This window comes from Haliaeetus albicilla, chromosome 11, assembly GCF_947461875.1.
Source record: "Haliaeetus albicilla chromosome 11, bHalAlb1.1, whole genome shotgun sequence".
NCBI classification, from domain to species: domain Eukaryota; kingdom Metazoa; phylum Chordata; class Aves; order Accipitriformes; family Accipitridae; genus Haliaeetus; species Haliaeetus albicilla.
In genome coordinates, this window is record NC_091493.1 from 22,993,122 (window position 1) to 23,019,415 (window position 26,294).

Genomic DNA, 26,294 nt, shown 5'->3' on the forward strand with positions numbered 1-26,294 from the left:
CAGAAAGTGGGATTATGGGCTTCTCAAAAAGCATAATAGCCTGGTACCCCAAAACTGATTTCTTGGAAGGTTTCATCAGTCTGAAACTAGAACAGAGATAATTAAATGCAACAGTGCTGTCAGAAAGGAGGGAGCAGAGGAAAGGAGCTGTGAACAAAGGTCATCTCCTTTCATTCAGTGAGGTTTTTGCTGAGTGCTATGCCTAACATCTGCAACAGCTTTTCTACTCCTAGCTTTTTTAGTGAAGACAGCTAGAAAGGGAAGAGAATTCAGTCAGGTAACAGAGCTGAGGGGGCATTTCCCAAAAATTAAATGTGGTCCTGGAGCCCAGCTAGGAAACAAACACAGAATTCATAAGCAGAACTAGCAGTTATCCACTTAAAATGCCATGGGGGATTTTTCTTATAGAAGTTTTGAAGGTGGGAGACCTCATTGAATCAATAGCCTTTAAAGGAGCAGAAAATTGAAGCTGAACCTCAGCTGACTGAGGTCACTTCCCAGCTCTGAACTCCCTGAAGATTTTATTCTACCCAGGCAGATTGAACTGATGGATCCAAGAACTTTATCATGAAGAACAATATTCTAAAGCTCTTCAATAAACGCATACTGGAATAGCTTGAGTATGACATTAATTTGAGATGATTACTCATAATGGCCACAGATAAAATGAATGACGTACAAACAACACTGAACTGCAGGTAGGTTGAAAGGACTGAGATCTTTATGAAAAAATCACGTATGACAGCTTAGAGGAAACTTAAGTATATCAAGTAAAACATACACTCATTAAACAATACTTAGTAAACATACTCTTGAATTTTCTGACTTATTGATAAATATGTGAGCAGTCCAGAGTATATCCTCAAAGGTGTGCCTCCACAGGAATCACTGACATTCTCAAATGACTGTATAGCTGCCACTGGATCCTGAAAATACTTGGTAATGCATATACTACATTTCTGCTGCCTAGGATGTATAAACTTCCTCTGCACAGATGATATTCAAGAAATAACAAACTTTTCAAGATCTTCATTCAAATGAAAGTTCAGAAGTGGGGTTCCTCAGATGCTGTCTGTGTACATGTGAGCTAGATGCACCTCACACAAAAGAAAAGCAGAGAACAACTCTGTATATGTACTTAATTCTTGGCGGCTACGGAATTCACCTGGAAGTTCAACTCAAAACCCTGTTTCTTCCACTTTGGCAAGCAAGTAACACAGACAGTATTTTGGAGCAGCACAGCTTCTCTGTCACTAAAACCGGGTATGATCTCTACATTCAAAAGGGGTTTCCTAGCAGGGGGAAGAGAGCAAAGGCAAGCTCCATCCTGGCAGGCTCCAACTTCTGGACACTTCAGCCAGCTGGATACAGAACGGCACCTCCTCTTCCAGAAGTTCATTCTTGGTTGGCTTGCAGAGCTACCTCCCCAGCTGCATCACAACTGAGGAGCATCTAACCTGAAGATGAAGTACCATCAGGTAGCAAGCTCCCTAGTCATCAGGCTGCCACGACAGAAACATGGGGGCTTCGCAGCTCAGGCAATGCCTGAACTAGCTAGCTCCGGGACCACAGGCAGCACAGCCCAGCCAAAAGAGTGCGCAGTAGTAGCCTTGCCAAGAAGATCAAAATACATTGCCGGTATTCCTCAGAACGAGCAGTAACACTTTTTGGACCTGGGTTTTGTGTTAGATATCGCTTTAACGTCAGATCACAATCTACATATTGACATATTGTCATTATTTCCTTAGTTTACTTTTTTTTTTCCACACTCAACTTACATAGTTCTGTTTAAGTAACTCATTTTAAACTCCCTTCAGAACAGAAATCATCACAGCAAACCTATAATTAGATTTCCGCTGCACTGCTGCTGAGTCTGAAAAGTATGAGAAAATGTATCCTGGCTTCGTTACTAGAATCCACATGATTGTGAGACACAAGAAAAGTCATAAATTAAAACATGATCCACTTAAACAAGTTGATAACAACATTGTCTTTTCATTCAGATGGATAAAAATGAGTCACCTTCAGGATTACTGCATACTAGTATAAAGTACTAAACAAGCAAAATCAAATCAAATAGATACTTAGTTAAGACTTAAATATTTTCTGGTGCCCTAATACAGAGAAGCACTGACAACATTGTGCCAAAGTAATTTCGGATACATTGTAAAGTAGCCTCTTTTGGAAACTTTCAGAGGTACAGAAGCCTCCTTCAAATCTGAGTCTGAACACACAGGATCTGTATCAGATGTCCGGGCAATGCAAACCGTAGCTAAGCAATGACCTCAAGCACAGAAGTACAAAAAGATCTGTACAATTTTAGGACTTTTGAAATTATCTTTTTATATCACCCCTTACTATTTTAACTGCACTAAAATCTGTTCTTTTCAATAAACTTTTCTTTTTTAGGTTTTTAGGCTTATCTTACTTTGACCAAAGTTTTCAAATAAATTTAAGTTAGATATTGCTAATGCATTTGGGAAAGGCATATTATAACTCAGCATTAATCTTCAAACACACTGCGAATATTTTTAAGTCAGTAACTGAGTCTCCTTCGATGTTTCAACTTGAAATTTTTCACAGCTGTAGCAATGAGAGACCTTTATTTAGGATAGACAAACCTTCCTTTTCCAGGTCATCACATTCCCAGAAGACTCCAGATATTTCTGTTCTGATTTTTAGATTTCCCTTTTCATTTGTATTTTTTTTAAAAAGGCAATTTGACAGAAAAGTTCCTATAACTCAACTGTCAGAATTAATAGCAGGAATTTTTTTTTTTTAAACTTACAGAGTTTTATTAACAAAAAATAAACAAGCCCACCCTGAACTTTTAAACATGGGAAATCTATATCAATCATTCAAAAAATAATATAAGCCTATGTTTTTGATTACCTAATCACTGAACTACCACTGATTTAAAGTCTATATGCAGGCAAAAATCTCCCAGTTTGTCAGGGGGAGGATATAGCTTGTTACTGATGCTCAGCTCCTTTTACTAATAAAATATGAAGGACTTAAAAGAGACACCCATGATGGAACTTGATCCTCAAGGTATGGCACATGACCTTAAAGTCCTCACAAGTGTGAGCTACAGGACGGTTTGCCATTTACTCTATGGGAATCCTGCTCCATGTAGTGCACAGGATGGAACAGAGCTTAATGCATGTTGAATTATTAACTGTATCCCTAAATTTACCATGGATTTACTTGACTCCTTTTCTTCTTTTACTCTAATACTAGAGATTATATATATGTATATATATATATATACATATATATATAAATTATTTACTATCCTTTCTGGAGCTGCTAGTGAACATATTCTGCAATTATTTTTTTTTAATTTATTGTTTAACTTTGATCAGAATGTAAATGCAGGGGTGGTATTAAGGGAGGAAACTATTAAGAATCCCCACCGGCAAAGCCCAGTGTTTTGTCATTTGTACTGCTTTACACTCATATCCCCAACTCTTAAGTTTATAAGGCTTTTACAGCAATTCCCAAGCTACATACTTCAGTGGGTGATGCTACATGGAAGAAATGATGTCTTCTATTTTTGTATTACATTTTTTAGGAACTTCATAATACTTGAGAGATGCAGCTTTCAGAGGTGAAATTAGCAAACACAGCTGTCTACCTGAAGTTTAACACTTACCATTGCTAGCAAGTAAAATAAAATCTTTTGGCTTACCATAAAGTAAGATGACAGTGCATACCTTCTCTAACACCTAACATATAAAAACTAGCCACGGATATCTTCATAATAAACTGTAGCTGATTTAACTACTGCCTACACTGGAGCAAGAAAGCAAGCAATTTTAATACTGACGAAATAAAAGTATGTGTATGAGAAGTCTCTGAATACAAAACAAGAAGTTGATTTTTCAGGTATCCAAAGGATAAGCATGACAGTCTGTAACCCATTTAACCAAGCCATTCTGGTTTTAACAATTTTGTTTTATAAACCCAAGAAATTTAAGTAAAATCTGAAGAACATGAAAAATCCATCAGATAAAATAACCTTCATCAGGTATCACGCAGTATTTATGGCAAGAGGGAAAAACCTACATTATCTTGTTTAAAAGCAGAATTCTTAGTATATCAGTGTACTCTGATTTCTCCCTCTTAAAAAAAAATAAAATTAAATCCACCTTTCACAACATTACAAAGTCTTTCCACAAGGGTATATTATTCTTATAAAACTATAGGGAGCAGATTCATATTTATGAGGCTTTTTAAAACACTAGCAGTATGCAGCATTAGCACTCATAGCTACTACAAAGAATTCCTTTGTATTGCTAACTGCACAAACCCATCAGTGCATACCAATGAATATAAGAATCAAAGTATATAACAGAGAATTGCTTTATTTTACATGGGTTTCACTAAAGTTTCATTATTAAAATTTTGGGGCTTTTGGTATAATATGCAACATAATTTTCAGATGCATTTTTAAAATCTGAGTATTTTAAATTGCATATCTTATGAACAGATGGTTCACTGTACATGCTTGACTGAAATTATATAACCTTACAAAGAACATTTACCATTTTAAATCTGATTAAACACTATTCCAAACAAGGACTGGAAACAGTTTGATATTTGTACAAACATAATCTTTTTAAAAGTATTATGCAAACCCATTTAGGCATTGCAAAAAAATGCTGAACTAAGAGACAGAGCGCAATATTTATTTACATTCCATTATTTCAGTAAAATGATAAGTCTCTGTTTTACTAGTGAGGATTTAAATGAACAATGAAGAAAACTTACAAACTTAAACCCTCAAAGATAAAACTATCATCAATTAGTGACCTAAATAGCCATATTTTTAATTAACTTTACTGAATGTAAGAATGACTTAGTGCATGATGAAACCACCCCAGTAGCAGTGCTATACTGGAGCAGTTCAAACATTTTTACCTTCTTAGCTTATTTTTTGGCAATTCAATCTTTCCAAAAAAATCACCTTATGTATTGAACTTCTTATTTTGCATTTTCAGTTCCACAGTGGGACTACATTCAGACAGCTGTTTGAATGATGTTTCTATCTGGTGCAACTTTTAATCTAAGACATCACAATTGCTTTGCACACATACCTCAACATGGAAAATTAAATGCTTCATTTTGTTTTAAGTTTTTATGGCTTTTCTTTTACTTGAAGCTGTGGCCAGAAAGATCAAGTTACAAGAGACTCCTTTCATGTTTATATAAAGCAATGCTTGGAATTATTTAAAATGTTTACATAAACATAAATGTTTACAACATGTACATTGAACTTGTGTTTCTGTGTTTGCTTTGCTGGCGAGAGACAGAAGAGTGGCTGGGAGTAAAAACCATAAACGTGCAAGAGACTGGAAGGGTAAAGATACAGAAAAAGAAACAGGTGCCCAAGAACAGAAAGGCACAGTAGACAACAAAAAGAGATGGAAAAAAGTATGTTGTTACAGTTCTCAGCATCCCAAAACACATTTAGGTACCATTTTCCTAATCTCTTCCCAGTTACCAGGGCTCTGCTAACTCTGCAGAATCTCCTTAATAGTTTCCTCCCACAGTTTTTATATATCCATGAAAACTAAACCGCTGGTAGTCAGTGCTCTATCAGAGCAGAAAAATATATTACTACTATTATTACATGCACAGTCTTAGAGAATCCAAAAGCCAATAGTTTTGCAAAGCTAGATGTTACTGTATTTCACTCTCCTCTTCCCACGCTAGCCACTAGTTCAGAATCAGCTTTTAATTACATTTAGTAACAGGAAAGAATATCTGTCTTTAGCTTGATCCACTGCCTTGCTCTGACAAGACTCTATGATCAATTTGATATTATTAGAAGCAAATGAAATATCAGCTGTGTCTTGCTGATGAGTACATGTTGTGCCTAAGCCTCCACTATCATATAACTACAGTTTTAATTAAACTTTTAAAGACTATGGGCTTTACTTATAGTTGGTGATACTGAACGTGTGTAGCCTAAAATCTTCATGATAAATAAAAACCGAAAAGCAAAATACCTTCTAATTACCTGTATAGATGTATCACAGGCTAAAAAATAGCTTTAAATTCTTCTAGCACAGTAAAAAAAAAAAGCTAAAAAGCTAAAACATTTAAGAATATTTGAAATATCTACAGGTGGATTTGCTTCTTTGACTCCTGTAAATCTGAATTAATTACTGAATCAAAGTTACATGCTATAAACTGGCACATGTAACAGACGCACAGTTTTTTCTCTCAAATACATCTACCTCAGCAATGTATTTATTCTTATTTTATATAGGGACACTATGCATCCTTAAACATACAGAAAGATTCTTCTCTACTTGAAAAAGATTTAAAGAGATGTTAATTCCTATATCGCAACACTTCCAAGTCTGGAGGTATACACTGTCTAAAAATACAGGAGAAGTCCATCTTTTAAAGAAGGCTTTCCTTACTGTCTTCTGGCAATAAAACCAGAACTGGAAAAAAACTTAGAATATTCTAATTTGAACCAAATGCATTCAGAGTATCTGAATGTTGTCTTCAAAACATTTATAAAGAAGTAAGAGAACTCCTGATACTAACAAGTAAGGAAACAAACAACCCATAGGAACAAGATGTATAACACAAACAGAATTTCAGGTCAAATAGGTTAAAGAGACAGAAATGTCGTTCCCTTTCTCTGAGATCATTTGAAACCTCAGGCTGTTGCAAGAAGAAAGTGAGAGTAAAAACAGGATCCATTCATTCTGGTGCCCAGTTTTTCTACAATGCTTTAAGTAATTTTGTTTTTTACTTTCCACGTTTTCAGTTTCTCCTTTAAATGTCTTCTGAAATATTACAAAGAATTTTTTTTAAGTTTTCTATACAGTACAGAGACAAGAGGTCAAAACACAGAAACTTTATGACAGCTGAGACAACAAACTGCCATCCTAGAAAACTAGGATAAGCACTGGATCAATGAAAGTTTAGGAACATATCTGGGGTCTAAAAAGCACAGCAGTTAAACTTTTTCCTTTTACCATTTCTTAAACAGCAGTGACCAGGCTTTCTATAGCAGCATTACAGAAGTTATTTAAACTGCAGTGGCAATCTTCACCATGACTATCATCTTTCTATAGTACCTCTAGGGAAGCAAAACCCGAAAAAACATGTCTATATATGCAAACATTACCAATCTTAAGTGACTGGGCTATATGTCATATGAAATGCCGTCTGTCTGAAAACTCCATCAGAGATAGTAAATCCTGCAGAGAAACTGCAACATTAGCAGATTATAAGATTCTTATTTTCCTGTGAATATTTTATTTCCCTGTGAATTTCTGTACAGACTTGAGAGCTGGAATGACCCAAAACTTTTAAAATACAAATGAAATACAATCCAAGAATGTATTCCAACCCATTTGGTTGGATTCAAGCAGATCATTCATGACTGACCTTTCTCACAACATATTTCTGAAACAAGCCATTGGGTGTTCAAGCTCCTTGTCGTGGCACCCACCTTGATTACCACAGTAAGTAATAAACTGATACTTGGAAACCCATGACGAGAAAAGATACAGGGAAATACATAATGCCTGAATCCCCTCTAGTAACTGTATGTCAGGTCTAAGCCATAACCACGCTCTCTTAAACAAAGGCAGTTTCTGTTTCCCAGCCTCAGTAGCACAGGATTTGCCAGCTGCATGTTTCTGCTACTATTCATGGAACACTTGACAGTAGCTTTAACCTGTGCTATCCATCTTTCATGTCTCTACACTCCTTACACTACTACAATTTTTCTCCCTGTCATTCTTGACAGTGAAAAGAAAAAATGTATACATGAAGAGGATCTATAGTGCTACACTTGCCATCTTTTGTGAATATTAATTCAAGATTATCCATTTCTCAAATCTTTGTTGTTTATTTTTTGAAGATCTTCATATATCAGAAACAAAAGCCACCCAGTTATTAGTTTCATACAGTTTCTGTGACAAATAAAGGGCTCTCCAGCTGCAGTAGAGTTCCTTGCCATACGCCTGAATTTAAGGTCAAAGCACTCACTAAAGCCACAAAAACTGGGGCAAGGTGTTATCACAGCTCCCAGAGGTAAATGAGTTGTGTCTCTTCCACAATATAGAGGACTGAGTCCACTGACACCCTGAGCAGACACTGACATTATGACAACTATTGTTAGATTGTTGCAGGTTAAAACCAAATTATGTGGCTCTTCAGGCAAGGTGTAAGCAGGCTGCAGAAACCTTGCGACAAAGACAGTAACAAAGGAGCTCTCCTAAATATTTAAGTTGGCTACCTTGCCTTTAAAGCAGGAATAGAGCTCCTATTTAAAAAAAAAAAAAAATCAGGCAAGGCCCACAAATTAAATTTATACCACCTATCACAACTTATTTTTTGCATTGTCACTTGGTAACACTAAGATACCAGTTAATGTCTGGCTGGCCAAAAGACTATTCAACCTTCGTCAAGGAACGGACTCACGCATCCCACTTCAATGCGAAGTCCTTCTCGCCTGAGACACAACCACAGCTTTTCTCCTTGAGTTACTTGTGATGCAGATTTCTCACTATATGCTTCTCAGCTTGGTTTCTGAATTTTTTTTAATCCTTTTTACACTTTTCAGCTCCTCTCACCAGGCTCACAAAGCTGTTATCCCAGAACAAGAGTATCTGACAAAAATGTATTTCCATCGTCATACTAAAAGACCCAATAATTTTCAGAAATCTTGCAAGACTCTCAAGATGTTAAAACAAACTACAGATAATAACGAAACACTGAAGTTGGCAAAAGCTCCAGCTACTGTCATCCTGCCTTTCTACAGAAAAAAAAATTTTTAGGAAGCGTTCCTGATGGTTCATCAGCATTAATGTCATCACTGAATCACTTCCAGTACTTTAAGTCAAAACACCTTACCCAGGTAATACAGCAAAAGAAAATGCACTTTACGGGCTTCATCCACTGTTAGACAGTATGCCCACTATTATGCTTTCCCACAAATGAGAATTGAGTAGAAAAAATAACAGCAGTTATTTATTGCACATTGAGCTGTGGTAATTGCCTTCAAGTACCAATTTTACCTACTGCAGAGGGCAACTGATTTCTGATTCAGTCTGCAATTCTTTGTGGACCATTTCCATGCCAAACGCTTAAGGCTGACCTCACCATAAGTGCTTTCTCCTGTGTAAGTCTTTCCTATACCTTTTAGACCCCACTGAAGTCTAAATACCGTAATTTGTATTAAGCAACACTAACCAATAGTTTAATAGAAAGGTTTAAACAAATTATTACAAGATATTCATACTCTATGTATCTCACCAGTAACAGTATTTAAATCATTCACGTCTAGAAAACAACAGTTTTGTAACAGCAAACATATTTAAATTATAAGGGAACCATGTGATGTTTCCCACTATCTATGCTTGACCTTGCATTCTGCAGTCAGTGGGAGTTTGCAACCTCAGTCATGAATGGGGGTTTCTGCAAGTTACTGGAATTTAAATAGTAAATAATACTAGTAAAATTTATTTCAGTCAGACCAAATTTTTCCCCTACTTTTCACTTAAACTCACTTTTAAAAAGATATTTTAATAATTTGAAAATATTTTAATCTGTTATTTTTATTAATTTATTTTATAATATAATTTTATAATATAATATAATAATTATTTTATAATTCCTGCAGCCCTCATTCAATCTAAGCTTCCATGAAAATGTCAGTATTTTTTCTATTAAATAAAGTTCCTTTGTGTCACAAAACAGCAATTATTGACTGTCATTTTAAACAAGTGTTATAACTTGCTCATTAATATGTAGTGCCAGAAAAATTACTAAAATCATATTGCTTTAATGAAAAATCCTCTGTATACTGTAATTGCTCATTTAACAGAACAACAGCATGAGATGATTTTTTTCCCATTACGTATCAGAAGCCTGTCATCCTAAAAGTCATTCTGGCTCCCACATTACAAATACACTTCAGTATTCCTATAGGCAATGCCAAAAAAAATCAGCAAGTGCTCACTGACTTTTGCCAAAAAAAGCATGACTCTTTGCACAAGAATTTTCTTGCCATTTATAAACAAAGCCATTTTGAAAGTTCACGCTTGTGATTTGCTATGGCAACTGATATACTCCACCATAAGATAAAGCAGATAGCAAAACAGTGATTTATTACAAGTGGTAACTATTGTACAATAACTCCATTTAAACATATAGCATCTATGTTTAAAAAAAGTTATTCCAGATTATACTTAAAATAATCCATTGCACTAAATATTATATAATCTAAGCACCAGATATTCAGGAATTAATTCAAATTATATGAAAAATCATCCTGTAGCATTACCAAACAAGTAATGATAGACTACAAAAATTGCAAAGTCACAAACCTCTAACACTAAAAGATAATGTTGACTATTTTACCAAAAGGCAACTTTAATGTTAAAATTCTCATTGATATAGAATAGTCTTAGTCATTTCTGACAAGACTTCTTCACCACCTACTTGCTCTTCAATCCTGTGACTGTTCAGTGTCAGAACACATGATGGTCAATCCAATCTGTACAGCCAACTGCAAAATGTCCTAACAAACTTCTCTGGCATTGTGCCTCACCAGGTCATCCTAGAGCTTGACCGCTTCACATTTTTCCCACTGCCCTCACTATGGTGATCACCGTAAGATAAACACCCCAGGAAGGAGGACCCTCACTGGGTCAGCAGCTAGATTCCTCTCCAGCTATACACCAGCCACAGTGTTTTCCTAAATACAGTAACTAGAGCTAATTTAAACAATTTTTCAGCTCTGTCTAAAGACTGAATATAGTAGCCGCTACTTTTTATTTATGTTGCCGTAATAGAATTAGGTGAGAGAAACCAACATATTTACACTATTTTAGTTCCTAAATCTCAGTAACATGCAAGTAACATGCAAGAACAGTTCGAAACACGCTAAATATTCAGTCACTGATTCTTATTCGCCCAGGAAGCAGGAACTTCACTGGGGGTTAATACATACTCTGCTCTATCTACTTAATTTTGTGCTGTCTTTTTTGATACCTGCACAATTTTCATCTCTTACTAAAGCACAAGAATGCAGTGGATAACAAACTAAAAGAGCGTAAGTCAAAACTATCTCCATTTTATTCCACTTACGAATCTAGAAACTGCTAACATTGCATATGGTTCACACAAAAAAAGGAAGAAAGAAATTATTCCTTTTTTCTGCAGCTAAAACCTGAGGGTTTATTTGGGGGGGGGGGGGTGGTGGTTTGTTTTGGGTTGGGTTTTGGGGGTGAATTTTTTTTACAGTTTTCTCAATCCTTGCTCAATTTTCTATTAAACTCATCAGAAGATCACCTTACTAAAAATAAAGTAAAATCTTAGTAAAGAACTCACGATTTGGCTGAAATGTGTCATGCCAAATGACACTTCTTTGTACAACAACATTCAAGACACACGCGGAGATTAAATAAATAAATAAATGAATAGTGCAGATTAGTGTAGTTATATTATACAGAATACAGAAACTTCTAATTTACAATACTTCTGTGCTGAGTCCTAAGATCATGCTCAGCCTACAAAAATCCAAACCAAATAAATAAAACTCCAATTCCTGAACAAAATAATAAACTGACTGAAAGTATACCCCATACTGTCATTATAAATACAAAAAAATACAGGTCTGTAATTTCTTTCTTCCTATTTACTTTACAGCGTGCAAGAAAAACCTAGGTTGCAGTTTTCCAAACTCACTGAGCAAATCGGTCACATAACTAATATTAAATTCAGTGGAATTTAGCTAAATCCCCTGGTCATCTTAACTTACGTTTTAAAAATTTGTCATTACAGCTAAATTCAGCTCTGAGAGATAAAGGAAGTAACTAACCTGCAAATCAGGTAATAACCTTTATGAAAAGTAAGTTAGAAGTTTTGTCTTACCTCATTAAACCTTGTCACAAGATCATCTACAGCATTATGTTCACCATTGGCAGAAGAAAGAATAGTAGCAGATATGGAAGCTTTAATAGATGGCAGCTTGCTTTGACATTCAGCATTACCCAAATCCCTGGTTAAAAAGCAGAGGTAGTCAATGGGTAAGACTTTCCGGTAGAGCTCCTGCTCCTGCTCAGTCAGAATGCTGGCAACCTCCTCTGGGAACTGGATGAGGTGCTGCAGTTCGATCAGCTCTTTGCTGATACCAGCCACGTTGTAGGGAAGGACGCTGGAGCCAGCCATAGATGTACACGCTTGACGTTCTAAAACAAAACAAATAAAAAATTTATTAGGTTTCACCTTTAACTCTTGGACTGGGCTGTGCAAAAGCAAGAAAACTTGTTCTTCTTGTTTTGTTAAACTGTTCATTCATTTATTCAGCAGTATACTATATGCTAACTACTTTATATTTAGACAACCTGAAACGTTCTTTTAGTTGGGGTCTTTCTGTATATATCTATATCTGGTATTAGCTAGATAGCTGGTAACTGGGGCTTCTGAGATTGTTAAGCTACCTGCCAAAACGCGCTTGCTTCCTGACTTAGCCAAACGCCTGCTCCAGTCACCTGCAGTTTTGTCAAAACTTCAAATAAAAGGATCATCTGGGCAGGGTGTGGCTCTGGTTTTCCTCCATATTGGAGTCCGTGGTACAAAGGGGTTTGAGGCTTTGACTGGGGCATCAGGACTCTACTGCCACAAGAAATAATGTATAATGATCACATAAAACCTATGTGGGTCAGCGTTTTTCTTCATATTCCTCTTGCTACAAAATAAACTTGTATCTGAGCTCACTGCATCGTGAAACTAAATGTCCGAAGTTACAAAACATTTTTCATTCCTCTGGGAAAATGCATATATTTGGGAGTATACACTTTTTATACATTATTACAAAACATTCATGGTAGCTTTATAATATCCTAGCAGTGATCTCCCTTGAAAAATAAGACTTCTCCTAAGAAGGAAGAAGCCAAGCTTTGTAAGACCATGTGGGAAGCCTGAAACATCAACACAATGATTCCAAAACAGTGAGTATGAGTATTCTGAATAGATAAGTTTAGAATGGGTTCTCTGAACAATAATTTTTTCAGCATTACTTAAATGTATAAACAGTCATAGTATTCTGTATTCTTCTTCCTTCCCAGGAAAAGGAGGGGTTTTTTTGCATTGCTTCACAAAATATCTTTAGAGATTTTTTGCACGCATAATGGAGGTACACTCCAGATCTATCTTTTACTTCAATTTTTTTTTTATATCAATAAACTCTCATTTCGTAGAGGAAGAAAACATCCTTTCTGTTCTCTAAAAAAAACCACCCAAGCTCATAATGACTGATTACAATTCATTCTCTTATAATAAACATAAAATATACTACATGAGGTTTCCCTTGTTGCATTCATTTTAGGCAAACTCTATTCAATCAGTGGGAAATTAAAAAGACAGAAAATTGCCTTTTTTTAATAGATTCTACTAAAGGTCAAAAGATAAATTATAGCAGCCCTAATTAAAGCCTTTGGGCTAACAGAACCTGTTGAGAAATTTTGAAATACATAAAAAGCTTCAGAAAGAGCCAAAGAGTAATTGTTTCTGTAGCTAGACTGGGGAGGAAAAAAGCAACAGACTTCAATTTGCAACAAGCAATATCCTGGTTACATAGTGGGGAACAGGTATAACTTCAAGCATAGCGAAGTAGTGCTGTATGGTATCTGCAGGTATCAAGAAATCTCTGTCACTGAAATTCCTGCAAGAAAGATCAAGGGACAAAAAGACAGTTAAGAACACCATGTTGACACATCAATCCTGTTTTGGGCAGCAGGTGAAGCGCAGTGAGCTTCTGGGCTTGCCTTCAGTCTTGTTTGCTTTGATTCTACATGGGACTCCAATTCCATTTTCTACTTCAATCTGTGCAGAACAATTCTGAAAAGTTCCATACGAAAAAGCTCTTAAAGCTCATTTGCACTGTTCTTGACTTTGCAACAGAACATAAGCTTATGCTAAAATAAAAACAATGCAAAATATAATGTTTATTTTATATTACAGGGATTGTATATTTGCACAGTGCTTTGCGTATACGGACCAAACTGTCACTGTCACAACCAGCATTCTCTCAGAAAGAGGAGGATGTGGAAGGCATGATGCAAACATCTGCTACCACCCATTTGCTCCCTAGAAGTCACAGTGCCCTGCTACCCCATGTGTGACAGCTCTTCTCACTCATGGACTTTCCCGGGAATTACGAGGCGCCCTGTCAGCCAGAAGGCAGAGAATGTACAGCCTGTACCAGCCTCTCCTGTGCCTCACTGCTGAAACCGAGTGTGTACAGGTTGTGTCTACGTTGCCAATTTCCTTCAGCTCACAAATACACTTTTGAAGCGCATCTCCCAAACATCCTCACTTACTGTGCTTTAGTTTACAGTCTTGGAGCACACGAAGCGGCTCCTTTTCAGACGAAACTGCACCAGAAGACGTGCTCCCAGAAGGCAACTAACACATCCAATTGCTAACAAGCCGTAGCTGTTGGCAGCATCCGAGCTCTGGAGAGGACACTTGAGGTCAGGAAAGGACAGTTGGGCCAGACAGCTCAGATCATGACTCGGCTGCAGGTGATCACGTAACGCAGGAGACAAGACAGCAAGTACCATGGACAATGCAATGCCACAGAAATACTGGTGCTTTGCGAATTCAACGTTATTTGGTATCTACAGTTATAAACACCTTATATCTATCGATATAGTAGGAAAGGAAGGCCTAACTCTACAAGGAGTGCCCAGTCAAGTAGTGACTGATGGAAAAGAGATAACACGCAAGTGAAGATGAGCTGTTCCCTGATGCACTGCTTGCTGACGAGATTTAGGGGTGCATTCTCAATAATTCACCTTCTCCATTACAGTACCCACCGTACATTACAAAACCCGCCCACATTCACACTTTCAACAGATCCACATTGTCTCAGAACTCCAGCTTTGCTCAAAGACCTCAAAAACTGGCAAAGGTTGACACTGAATTTGCAACAGGCTAGAGCACAGTTCATGATCCTATCGCACAGTGCCTTGCCTAAGCATAATCACCCTTCAGGCTCCATTTATTATAACCTCTCACATCTAAGAACAAGGATCAACACACTGATGTGACCAGCTGTAAGAAGGTGGCTCCACAGTGTATCTCCGGACTGACAGAAACTACTAGAAATATCTCATTTGACCTTTATTTCACTAGACTGACTGCCCATTGATCAAGTCCAGCAGAAAGCTAATGCAGGGATTTTGAAAGCCTTTAATGAAACTATCTTTAATGAAACCATGATCTTCCATAACAAAAGCTTCATAAGCCAGCTTCATTCTAACAGAAAAATGAAACCGTCAAAAAGAAAAAACTTTTCATGGAAGCTAAGCCAAGATGATTCAAGTCACAGACTAAACAAGATCAGCCACTGGTATTGCTGGATTTGGAAGGAGATAGAAAATAAATAAAACTCTTCCTGATTCAAAAAACTGAATTTCAAACTAGCATTTCTCAATTCTCCATTAAAATGGAAGAACTAAACAAGTGCCATGTCTTTAATGTAAAAGTGCATGGAACAAGCTGCTGCAGCAAGAGTGCAGCTGATATCCAAGGAAAGGCACACAGGCCAAACAGAATTATAAAGGCTTGCAGCTCATGGCTGAAGTATGAATATAAATACTGAGAAAGCAGAAGTATAACTTATTTCTGTTGACTATTTCTACACCTATAAATATTTCTATCATCCATAATTCACATCTTTGCAAGTCTTGGTTGTTGACATATTTCACCTCTCCAGATTCTGATTTTTTATCTTTCTTCATTCCAGTCTTAAGTGTTTTATCACAGAAAATCCAGGATCCTCATTCTCAGCTTCACCACCCTCCATGATTTACACTTTGCACAAAAGTCTACTCCTTTTTCTTTCTCTCTTTTTATTTGCCTGTACTAAACTAGTCCTTTTTCTGGACTATTTTTTTGTCTCTTTTTCATGTCCAAGACTTTTGTTATTTTTCATGCCAGGAACTGAGCTGCACTTCTGTGTTTCTGCTATAAAACTCCCTAACCAGTCTCATCCACAAGTCCTCTAGCTTTGTGTTGTCCATTTGTGTTCTTCAGGAAATAGATCATATCTTCCTGTGCTTCAAAGACCGACCAGGTCCTTAGATTAACTTGCAGAATGGACCTGCTGTCAGGCCATAAATCAGGGTAGATTTTGTTAGAGTTAAGGCAGGATACAATCCTCACTAAAATTAGCTGCTGCTGCAGTAAATGGTGTTATTCTTCGGGCTCTATCACATCAAGTTAATGCTAAAGCTAGTAGAAGAAAATGAAGACCCTGACTATTCATTTGCAAGTTGTCTAAAGCTGGAACTGATAGCTTTGCTTATCCTTCTGATACACAGCTGAAGCAGATAATCTTTTAAATAGCAAGGACTGCTTTTATTAATCAAAACAAGATAACTTCTGCCTAGCTTTCAAAAAAGGACTCATGGGTTGACTTAATCATTGCTGATACACATGGGAACAAAAACGCCTTGTCTTCTCTAACAAAAGAATTATCTATTCAAGAATGGGAGGAAAATACAGAATGCTTGCTTCAGGATATTACTCAGCCTAGACTTGTCATAAACTCTAAAAAAACACTGTCTTAAGAATTACTTTTTTTTTTTTTAACTTTCTACAAGGTTTAGTAAGGAGCTCTTCTGTCAACAGATCTACTTCAAATTAACTCAGCCTTTATTACTATAAAACTTAGAATTTCCATACATATTCTGTATGTATAGGCTCTATAAAAGCTACACTGAAAAAATAAATTGCAAGCATTTAAGTATGTAAGAACTGTGTGTGCATTTTTGTGTTTGTATACAAAAAAGTTGAGACAGTCTTGAAAAACTGTTTTTTTCTGGTGTTTATTGAACCATATTATGTTTGTGTTTACTATATTAGCAAGAGGTTGATTCAGTATTTTTTTAGTATGAAAAACAGGGAGTTCACTTTAAAGAAAAATGCAAAGAAACTTTTATAAATAAACCCATGAAAAATACTGCTAGAAGGTTAGTGTTAATTATCTGTAATCATTCATAGAATTTTTCCACACTGGTATGTTCTACTACACACAATAGTTACGTGACATGTGAGACATTCGAACAATAAAAGCAAAATTACCTGTACATTTACCATATTTCTTGTAAAGTTAAAATTAAAAGTTGCTTATTTATTAAATTTTATTTCACCATGCACACCGGTAGTTTATTAATACACTATATGATATAAATATTGGGCTGCTGCCATCAATTTTCTCCAGGCAGAAATTCAGGATTGGGTTTGAGCAAAGTAAGTGGAACTCATACAAAGACAGAAGGAAAATAAATACAGCCCTGACTGTAATCACATCAATGTTAAAAGTGCTAATCCTGCATAAAATTACAGTTGCCAACCATGCAATCTGTACTTCGATAAAATCACATCGCTTTCAATGTAAACTGTGACCAAGTAAGGCCAGTGGTACAGAATTACTTTCATCCCAGCTCAAACACAACTCTTACTTTTGATACTTGTAGGAATGTGCTATGCATACGGGAGTACACCCAGGGAAAAGCCACTGTACTTTTTAAATGAGCACAATCTCAAAAGTGTAAACCTGCCAAAAAGATTAAAATAGACTTTCAACAAAGTTTGATGAATTGACAAATGAGATAACTGGATTTATGTCTTCATTTTATTTCTAGGTTGCTTTTCTTTCAACACTTACTTTGAGGAAAAAGAAGTATTCTCTCTATACATTCAAAAACCAGCAGCTGCAAGCAGTAAAGTGAAAATCACAATCATTAAAAAAGTGCTCACTCTCTAGAAGGCTACTGGGGGAAAATCCTGTGACTATGACAAACTGTGTTCTAAAGCAGAAAACAGATTTCAATAGCTGTAAAAATAAAAGTAATTATTCAACCTATTATAAGATCTTATAACTCACTTGCTTTTTTGAGAACAGACTTTGCTTCCATGAAATTATACTACTGTGACTGAAATTACACAAAAATCTTAGAGGATTATTTTTCTCAGTTGTTATTGAAAGGTAATGCAATTCATAATAGAAGCCTTTTTAACAAGCCATGCTACAGACATCATCCAAACTGTTCATAAGCTTTAAGAGAACATATGGATTATGTTTACAGTGAGAAAATAAAAGCAGACCGTGGAAAAAAATCAAGAGCCGCAGGTGAACAACTGCCAATATATGTAATACTGACGTGTTCTGTTCAAAAAAGAGGAAAAATACAATAAAAACCTCCCCCAAACAGAAGACACTTTCATATGTAATACATGACAGTTGAATTGAACACCAGCTTCAGATACCGATCAGCATAACTGGGACAGCATTGTTTTGCTGTCCCTTGGATGCAACATATCTCAGTACCATAATAACCAAACCAACAAGCTTTTGTTAATTTCCTGTTCCTCTTCTCCATAATTAAAAACATATCTCTCTCTTTTAATGAACATGAATTCACTGTTATCAAGTTTGAATGTGGACAACTCACTCCAGTATCAAAGGGACTAATATTAAACTCAGTGGGAAGCTTGCCACAGAACAGGATCAAGTTCAAGTTCAATTTCACTGTAGAAACCACTGAAATAAATAGATCCCATTTCTTCTTCCAATTTACTTGTGAGTCAAGTATCAAAGAATCAGAAGACACACATGCTCTCTCTCCATATCCTTCAATCTAGCAATATGAGCTACCTCTTAAAACTACGTATCAGCATGCATTGCAAATTATTAGCAGGGGAGCTCTGGAGCTACAGGGTACTTGCACAAAATAAAGTTGGAGTTCAGTATGACCTGAGTACCAGTAAACAGAAAATAATACTCTGAGCAAAGAAAGATTCCCAGATGGTGAGTTGAAGAAAAGAAGATTAACTTAGCCAAGGTCTGGATGGAAAATAATCTTTTATTAGACCAAGCAATATTACAGACACACTCTGGGGGCATCAGATCTTTTTCAGGTTTGGAATAGAAACAGCAAACTTCACAGCTAGTTTGAGAATACCTGCTTTGAGTTTAATTTGATCATGGTAATAGCAAGACATTGGAGCTCTCTGGTGGAGCAGAAGCAAGTCATCACAATGGGCCTGGTGAAAAGAACAATAGTTTCTACAGTACAGAGGAAAAAAGAAAAAGGTAGAAATCAGCTGTAAAACAGAATTTTGCTGGAAATAGATCACTATGAAACTATAACTCACAGATATTTCTATCGAGGCTGAGATTTTATTGTTGAATAGATTTATTAAACCTCTGGAGAGGATTTAAAAAGAAGGCAGCAATCATGTTGAGGTATAATTGAATTAAATTACAATTATATACCACAAAATACTGACTCACAAACTGACCAGCATAGTGGAATTCAGCAAATGAAAGACAGGGAGCACTTGTAATAACAACCACTTATTCCTAAAATCACTTCTTGCTTTAGGAAATGGCAAAGGGTTCAGTTCTGAAAATTAGACTCTGAACTGTGCGCTCTTTTTTTTCTTTTGCAATTATAACACCAGTCAATTGAAATTCCAGAAAAAAAAATGGAAAGTACTGTATAGTTAGAGATACAACCTGCCTATATAACTTCTGACTTGAAACAAATTTGACTAAACAAATGACATACTTATCAGGACAGTTGAGATGTATAGGCATGGGAAAGAATTACCTTTTTTTTTTTTTTTTACCACAAAAGTTGTGGATAAACACTCTCAAAGGGTAAAATGTATGCACAGACAAACATTCATTCAGATTTTTAAAGCTGAGTTTTAAGACCACCAACATGAAGGATTTAGTAATATATTAAATTTAAATTAACAATTACATAGCAATCCTTACATTTTTCAGAAGTTCCTACCCATAAGTATGAACTTGAAAACCTATTTAAACCCTGTTTGTGGTTGGATTCAGAAGACCCTGGTTGTAAACTATATATATGAGCACTGACATAAAATATGGAAGGAATTTAAAGTATCACCATGATTTCACCACACCTGAGACTGCCATGTCTGCCTCCCATCATCCCCAGCGAACAGCTACACACTGCCCTGTGTAATTACATCTACACTGCTGCTCAGATTTCTGGCAGTGTATTCCAGGGCTTTTACCACTCCGCTAGCCTGAGTCATTCACAGAAATATTTTGCAGCGTACAAAAGAAGAACTTGGCTGCTTGTCTCTGCATTACCATATACTGTCAACACATTTAACCAACCATTTCCTGCTCTGTATGCAGTTTGGCTGGTACTGGCTACAGCTGATAGAAACAATCACAGACCTGTCCATAATAAACGGATCCATTGTTTTTGCTTCTGGCTGTATACTCACCAGAACAGAAGATGCAGACAGTGGCATTGTAACAGTGATTTTGACTCTGCAAAAACAGTAGCAGATCTCAGAACAAAATTTATGCCATTTGATGCTGATTTCCTGATTCCTTTCCATTTCAGGGCAACTAGCAAAGAGCTGGGGCTGCATCCTCACGCAGACACAGGATGACTAGCGATGCCTCCAGAGTATCTGTGTAACAATCAGTGTGATTATGTGGGTTAACCCCAGCCAACAAACATTTCTTCTGCACCTGAAATAACAGGCTTTGAAGGCAGTGCCCTAACAAATGACCCTGAGGCTACCATGGTAGCAAATGGATACTTCAGGTACAAAGGGCACCTAGTGTTACGCAAGGTTTGGCTGAACATAGACATGTTCATAGATACTAACGAGAGAAGAATCACCAGAGTGTATTGCCAAAAGTCTGAAGAGATCCACCATCTACATGTTTAGTCAGAAAGCAGCCTTATTGCTTCCAGTCTACATGTTTGGCAACCGGCCACCTGGGCCCTGCTATTTTAGGGGACCTTCACCTATTGCTATAGTTCATGAAACTATATCCTGATTTCAGAACACCTGCCAAAAGAAGGTTTAATTACAAATTTGCTAGATAGACAGTGAGTGTCCAATCAGCTGGCTGAAAATTAGATCTCAAAAGCTGTTTGATACCAACATGCCACCTGTCTTTCTGTGGCATGCTGCAGCCTGCGCTGTGCAAGAGCAGACACAATATTTTATTGCTTCAGAGGAAACTATCATCATGAAGGCTGGGTGAAGGAATTAAGGGAAATAACATCTGACTTGTAAATCTACACCTTTACATGACAGTGTAACAGATACGCAGAAAGGCTGTGAAGACATTAATATGATACCGCCACCCTTGCTGTTGAACTGTTCTCAGGTTTTTCATTATTTACCTGCAATGAAATCCCATCTCATGAATCCCCTCCTCTGCCAATCTCCTGGAGATGTTTTCAGAAATATTCCACTTTCACATACATTTCACAAATCTTTCTCCTAAAGGATGTCATGGTGGTAGTCTACCAGAATCTTGACCTGAGCAACACACCAGCAGGAGGATTCTCTGTACAGCATCTGTACTCGAGACCTTTTAATATACTGGATATAAATACAGCATAGCATATGGGATGTTAAGTTCAAATGCTAAATAAGTGTATATATAAATTACCAGATAAATTCCAGCACATAAGAAAGAAATGGTCAAAAGGGAAGATTTATGAGTTGGACTTTGGAAGAAAAGAGTGTTCTAGAAAAAGAACTGTACAATTCTCACTGCAAAATGAACAAGTTACAGCCTGAGTTAAAGCAGAACCCAAGTTTTAACCTCACCCACAAAAATTGATACAAAGCATGTCCAAAATCAAAGCAGGAGTTTCTGTGCACTGACAGAAAAAATTAAAACGCATACAACTCTGTCTTAACTCTGCAATGGAGAAATATGCAGTGATTAAACAGAGTGTAAGAATCTCAGATCAGGTTCCATTATTTAAGTATTTTGATCAAGATGGATCAAAATTAAATTTATTTTTTCCATTTACATAAAGTAGAAATTAAGTAATTTTTTCAGTTTTAAGAATAACACAACTCTGTTATAAATCAGTGAGAATAGGAAAAAAGCTAAACAAAAATGTAATTTGAGAATACATAAATACCTGTGGAAAACAAGGATGTTAAAAATAACATATATATAAAGTTAGGTACCCATATTAAAGCAGGGGCTCATGATCTCAATTTTTCATATTTTCTTTTTTGGTTAGGCACTTTTTAAATTTGAAAGAGTATACAAACTGTAGTTGCAGTAAAATATAGCATTCATAATGTAAGTAACTGCAAAACTGCAACAACACATTTTCAATGTTTCAGAGCCTCAGCCTTGAAGCATTCCTCTCTAGCCTGAGGGCACTGGACTTTCAAATCAGCAATCCCTGCATTTAGTTAATGCTGGGATCTGCTGCAGTTTGCTCCTTGGCTGCACAACTTCTAACAATTACCACAAACACAAACCCAAATTGCATTTTTGGCTTCAAGAACCTCAGAAATACATTTTGTAACAAACATCATCTTCTTTACTTCGGTCTCACCCTGAAGGCCACATTACATATGACAAGAGATCCTTCAAAGATAGGGGGGGAAGAGAAATGTCTGTTCCCGTCTTGCCCAGTTATGCAAATACTGCATACAATAGGAATGCATAAAGTCAAAGAATATTTCAATAAAAATTGTTTCACTTTGAAAACAATCATTAAATATAGTCCTTTAAGGTAAAAATGATACGAATGTTCACTATGGCTTCAGTGTCATACCAAGTGAAGCAAAGCATGACAAAGTGAAGACCAGATGCCAATCTGAGAAATTAATTTTAAGTATAATTACATCAAGGAATAATATGAGAATTAAGTAAGATCTGATAAGTGTACAGTCTTTATGATTAATGATTCTTGCCCTTTGAATCTTCATATAACAATCTGGTGCATGAAAGATGCTACCAGATTTTCCACATAAACCAAATGAGGCAAATCTGCTGCATAAGGTATTTTGGTTATTATTCTTACTGATTATTGGAATAAAATTAATCCAAGTCACATCCAGTAAAAAACAACAACACTTGATTAAATGTTCCCAATTTAAGCCCTGAAGCTTAGCAGTGAAAGAATTTTAAAGGAACGTAATACACTTCAAAAATCTTTGACCAGTTCAGAGGTTCCATCATTCTGGCCTGCTTTCAGCACCTAAACAGAATCCGATCATAACACTGGTTTGTTTGAGATCTGTCCTCTACATAATTATTTCACAGAAAAAGGACAGAGAATAGAACCATTAGCAGCAAATACTCTTGATCGTGCACTTGTGTTCAAAATATCTTTGTGTGATCTGCTAAGGAATCTTGTTCACTTTTTTTATATTATGCTTTGAATAATACAAATTCAGCTTCTTATCTGCATAACTGTGGCAGAAACCCTTCAATCTACACCTTCACCACTTAGCTTTGGTGAGGTTTCTGTTGCTCACTCTACTGCATGCTCTGAATGTTCCCTGATGATGAGAATATTTTGTGAATGGGAGAATTATTGTATCAACTATCATTTAATTTGATAGTCAAGATTTTTAGATTTCAAACAAAAATAAAATCCAGGAAAGATATCTGTATTTAAACAAAGAATACACAAAGAAATGCCTTAAGACACAACGGAGAAGGTAGCATGATGTATGAAGGCATCAGTCAAAAATCTGTATTGCAACATCACATAAGTATTGTGATAATATTTTTATATTATTCATGTCAGCAGTGTACAGCAGGAGGAACCAACCAAGAACAATATGGCCTTTCAAAGTGCTGTTATAGAAAGTACCAGAATTTAGAAAGATACTTAACAAAGAGTTAATAAAAATAGTGAATTCTATACTGCAATAAAGAAATAGTTATTACAGTGCAGTAATTCTACCTCCAAGTTCAAAATTCACTATGTAGAGGAAAATATGAAAAGACTCTCTCATACAAGAATAAACGAATGAACCAAGGACACATATGTTTAAAAAGATGCCAAAAATGGAGAAGAATGATGAACTGGAAATAAATTGATGGGTTTCACAACAGTGTGAAAGGCAAAGCCAATACTCTTAAATCACAACTATTTAGCACTTGCACTTCATTATTAAAGAAATGGCATACAAGTATTTTAAGACATCTAAAAGAGTATTCACTGGAACTGGTCAAAAAGAGAGGGGTACATTTAGGATGTAAAAATGAATACATGATTAACTGACAATGACCGCGTCAGTAACCTGGCTGCAGCCACAACACCCACTGGTATGCTATGCAGCAGATGCATGGTTCTTACGTGTCCTACAGTGCACTGTCACAGTGGTCAGCTACCTCTACCCCCACACATCCAGAGCTGTGCTGCCCCATGTTTGGTTTCTGCATTCAAAATATTATTTTGCCTGCGTCCTATTTAGAGTGTGCAAAAATACAGAGGTAAAATCAGAGCCCACGTCCTTGCTGTAATCCTTACGTATAGTCCTACATAAACACAGGTTCAAGCTCTTAAAGTGGGATTGAAAGAAATTAAGGCTAGCTATTGCAGTTGGACTAGATGACTGTTGTAGGTCCCTTCCAAGTGAACTATTTTGAACTCTTCTATTCTATATATTATTTACATTTTCTTCTTGTAGTTGGAGTTAAATTTTTATTCTATATATCATTTACATTGTTTCTTGTAGTTGGAGTTAAATGTGGACTATCTTCAAAGCTAGTATTAATACAGTCACATTTATGAACTACCATAAAAGCAATGTTGGACTATACAGGCATAACCTCATCAAGTTAAGCATGTATGTTTTAAAGGACTATACTTGGAGGCAGTATAAAAGGTACTTTGGCTTAAAAATGATTTTAACAACGATAAATGTCATCAACATTTATTGGTTGTGATGGAGAGTCATAATGAAAACAATTAAAAAGGATATAAAGTGAAGACAATGAACTAGAAACGGGTTTTACTTTTTCTCTGAGAAATATGGTATCACGGGCTAAGTTGTACAAGTGCTCTCAGGTCAAGTTTGTTATTTAACAAATACTTTAAAGGAAAAATTTAAAAATAATCACAGTAACGTAACATGCTTCTTCCACATGCATTTTGCAATATCAAAGAAACAAGCAGGTGGAGTTGCACACTAGCTGAAAGCTGTGGGAACCTCTAAGAGTGTCTGCCAATGCAGGCAGCTAAGGACACCTGGAGAGTATCTCATGTATAAAACTACAATACACAACATGGAAAGGGATCAGTGCAGGAAAACCACAGGTGGCTTTCCTAATACGTGTTTATTGTTTATTTTGGGGGTGAATTAATGTATGTTCTTTTTTTCTTCCCCCAGACATAGTCTTTTCTCCAAGCTCATTGGTGAATATGTAGTATCTATTAAAACTAGATTACTGTAAATGTACAAAAAACGTTAAGTTAGTATTTTTCATGTAGGATTAAACTATAACCCAGGAACCCAGCCTGAGAAAAGGAAAGCCTGTAACTACAGAGGAATGAGATCAAATTTTTGCCATAGCGTTGTTTCAGAAGGGAAGTAATTCAGCTGTTTTCCTGTGTAGACTACTTCCCTCTCTAACTTGGGAGAATTAAAACCAATCTCTCTGCCTAGAATAGTAGCAATCCTCTTAGTTACCCCGTCTCACATTTTTTCCTAAGTTGCAATTTGAATGCAAGTTTCCAGTGTAGTACAATACCTATTTGGTAAAGACCAATTACCATAGCTAAATTTATAGAGTAAAGAAAAGGATTGCATAACTGGTTTATAAAATTAAATGAAAGAAGCTATTCCTCATTTTAGAATGCAATTTCTGAATTTTAAAAGGTAACTTTAAAAGGTATCTTCTAATGCAAACATCTAATTACACCAATTACCAGAAAACTTTTGAAAGGGTTATAACAGCAGGCATCCTTAACAAGATCATTTCTCCCATGACGAGGATGATGGGAAGCTAAAGGAAATTTATATACTATTTTTATAAAGGATTAACATGATTTTACAACTTCCCATCATAGTAAGTCATGTTTGTGATGTTATAGAAGTATTATATCATGCCAGTATTTCTTTTAAGAAAGTACTGCTACTAGCCAGCTATTCTTAGCAAGGTTTCTGGAATCACAAAGACTGTGCCAGAAGCCCAGTTTAAAGGATGCTGGGAGGCATTTTAAAAGGAAAAAGAGAAATAAAATTTAGCAAAACCCAGGTCAATATGATCAAAGTCCTTCCACTGACATACAGAACACATCAAATGCAAGGTCACTTAATTTCAGTGGCTATACCAATAACTGAAGGACCTAGCCATCTTGGGCTACCTCCGCGCTCCAGTGAGAGCCACGACTGCCGTGCAGTACAGACATGGCCAGGTGAGCTACTAGGTATCCATGGAATTTAATGAGGGCAACCCA

The 26,294-nt window shown here is 36.2% G+C and overlaps 1 protein-coding gene across 7 annotated transcripts in view; it reads right to left on the minus strand.

Moving 5' to 3' along the window:
• Positions 1-26,294, minus strand: part of PLCE1 (phospholipase C epsilon 1) — a 167,047-nt gene that overhangs the window by 49,968 nt on the left and 90,785 nt on the right. For all 7 annotated transcript variants that reach the window (XM_069796616.1, XM_069796615.1, XM_069796619.1 and 4 more), the window contains one exon: positions 11,914-12,230. In XM_069796616.1, coding sequence (XP_069652717.1) covers positions 11,914-12,230 — 317 coding nt within the window. The remainder of the gene's footprint in view (positions 1-11,913; positions 12,231-26,294) is intronic.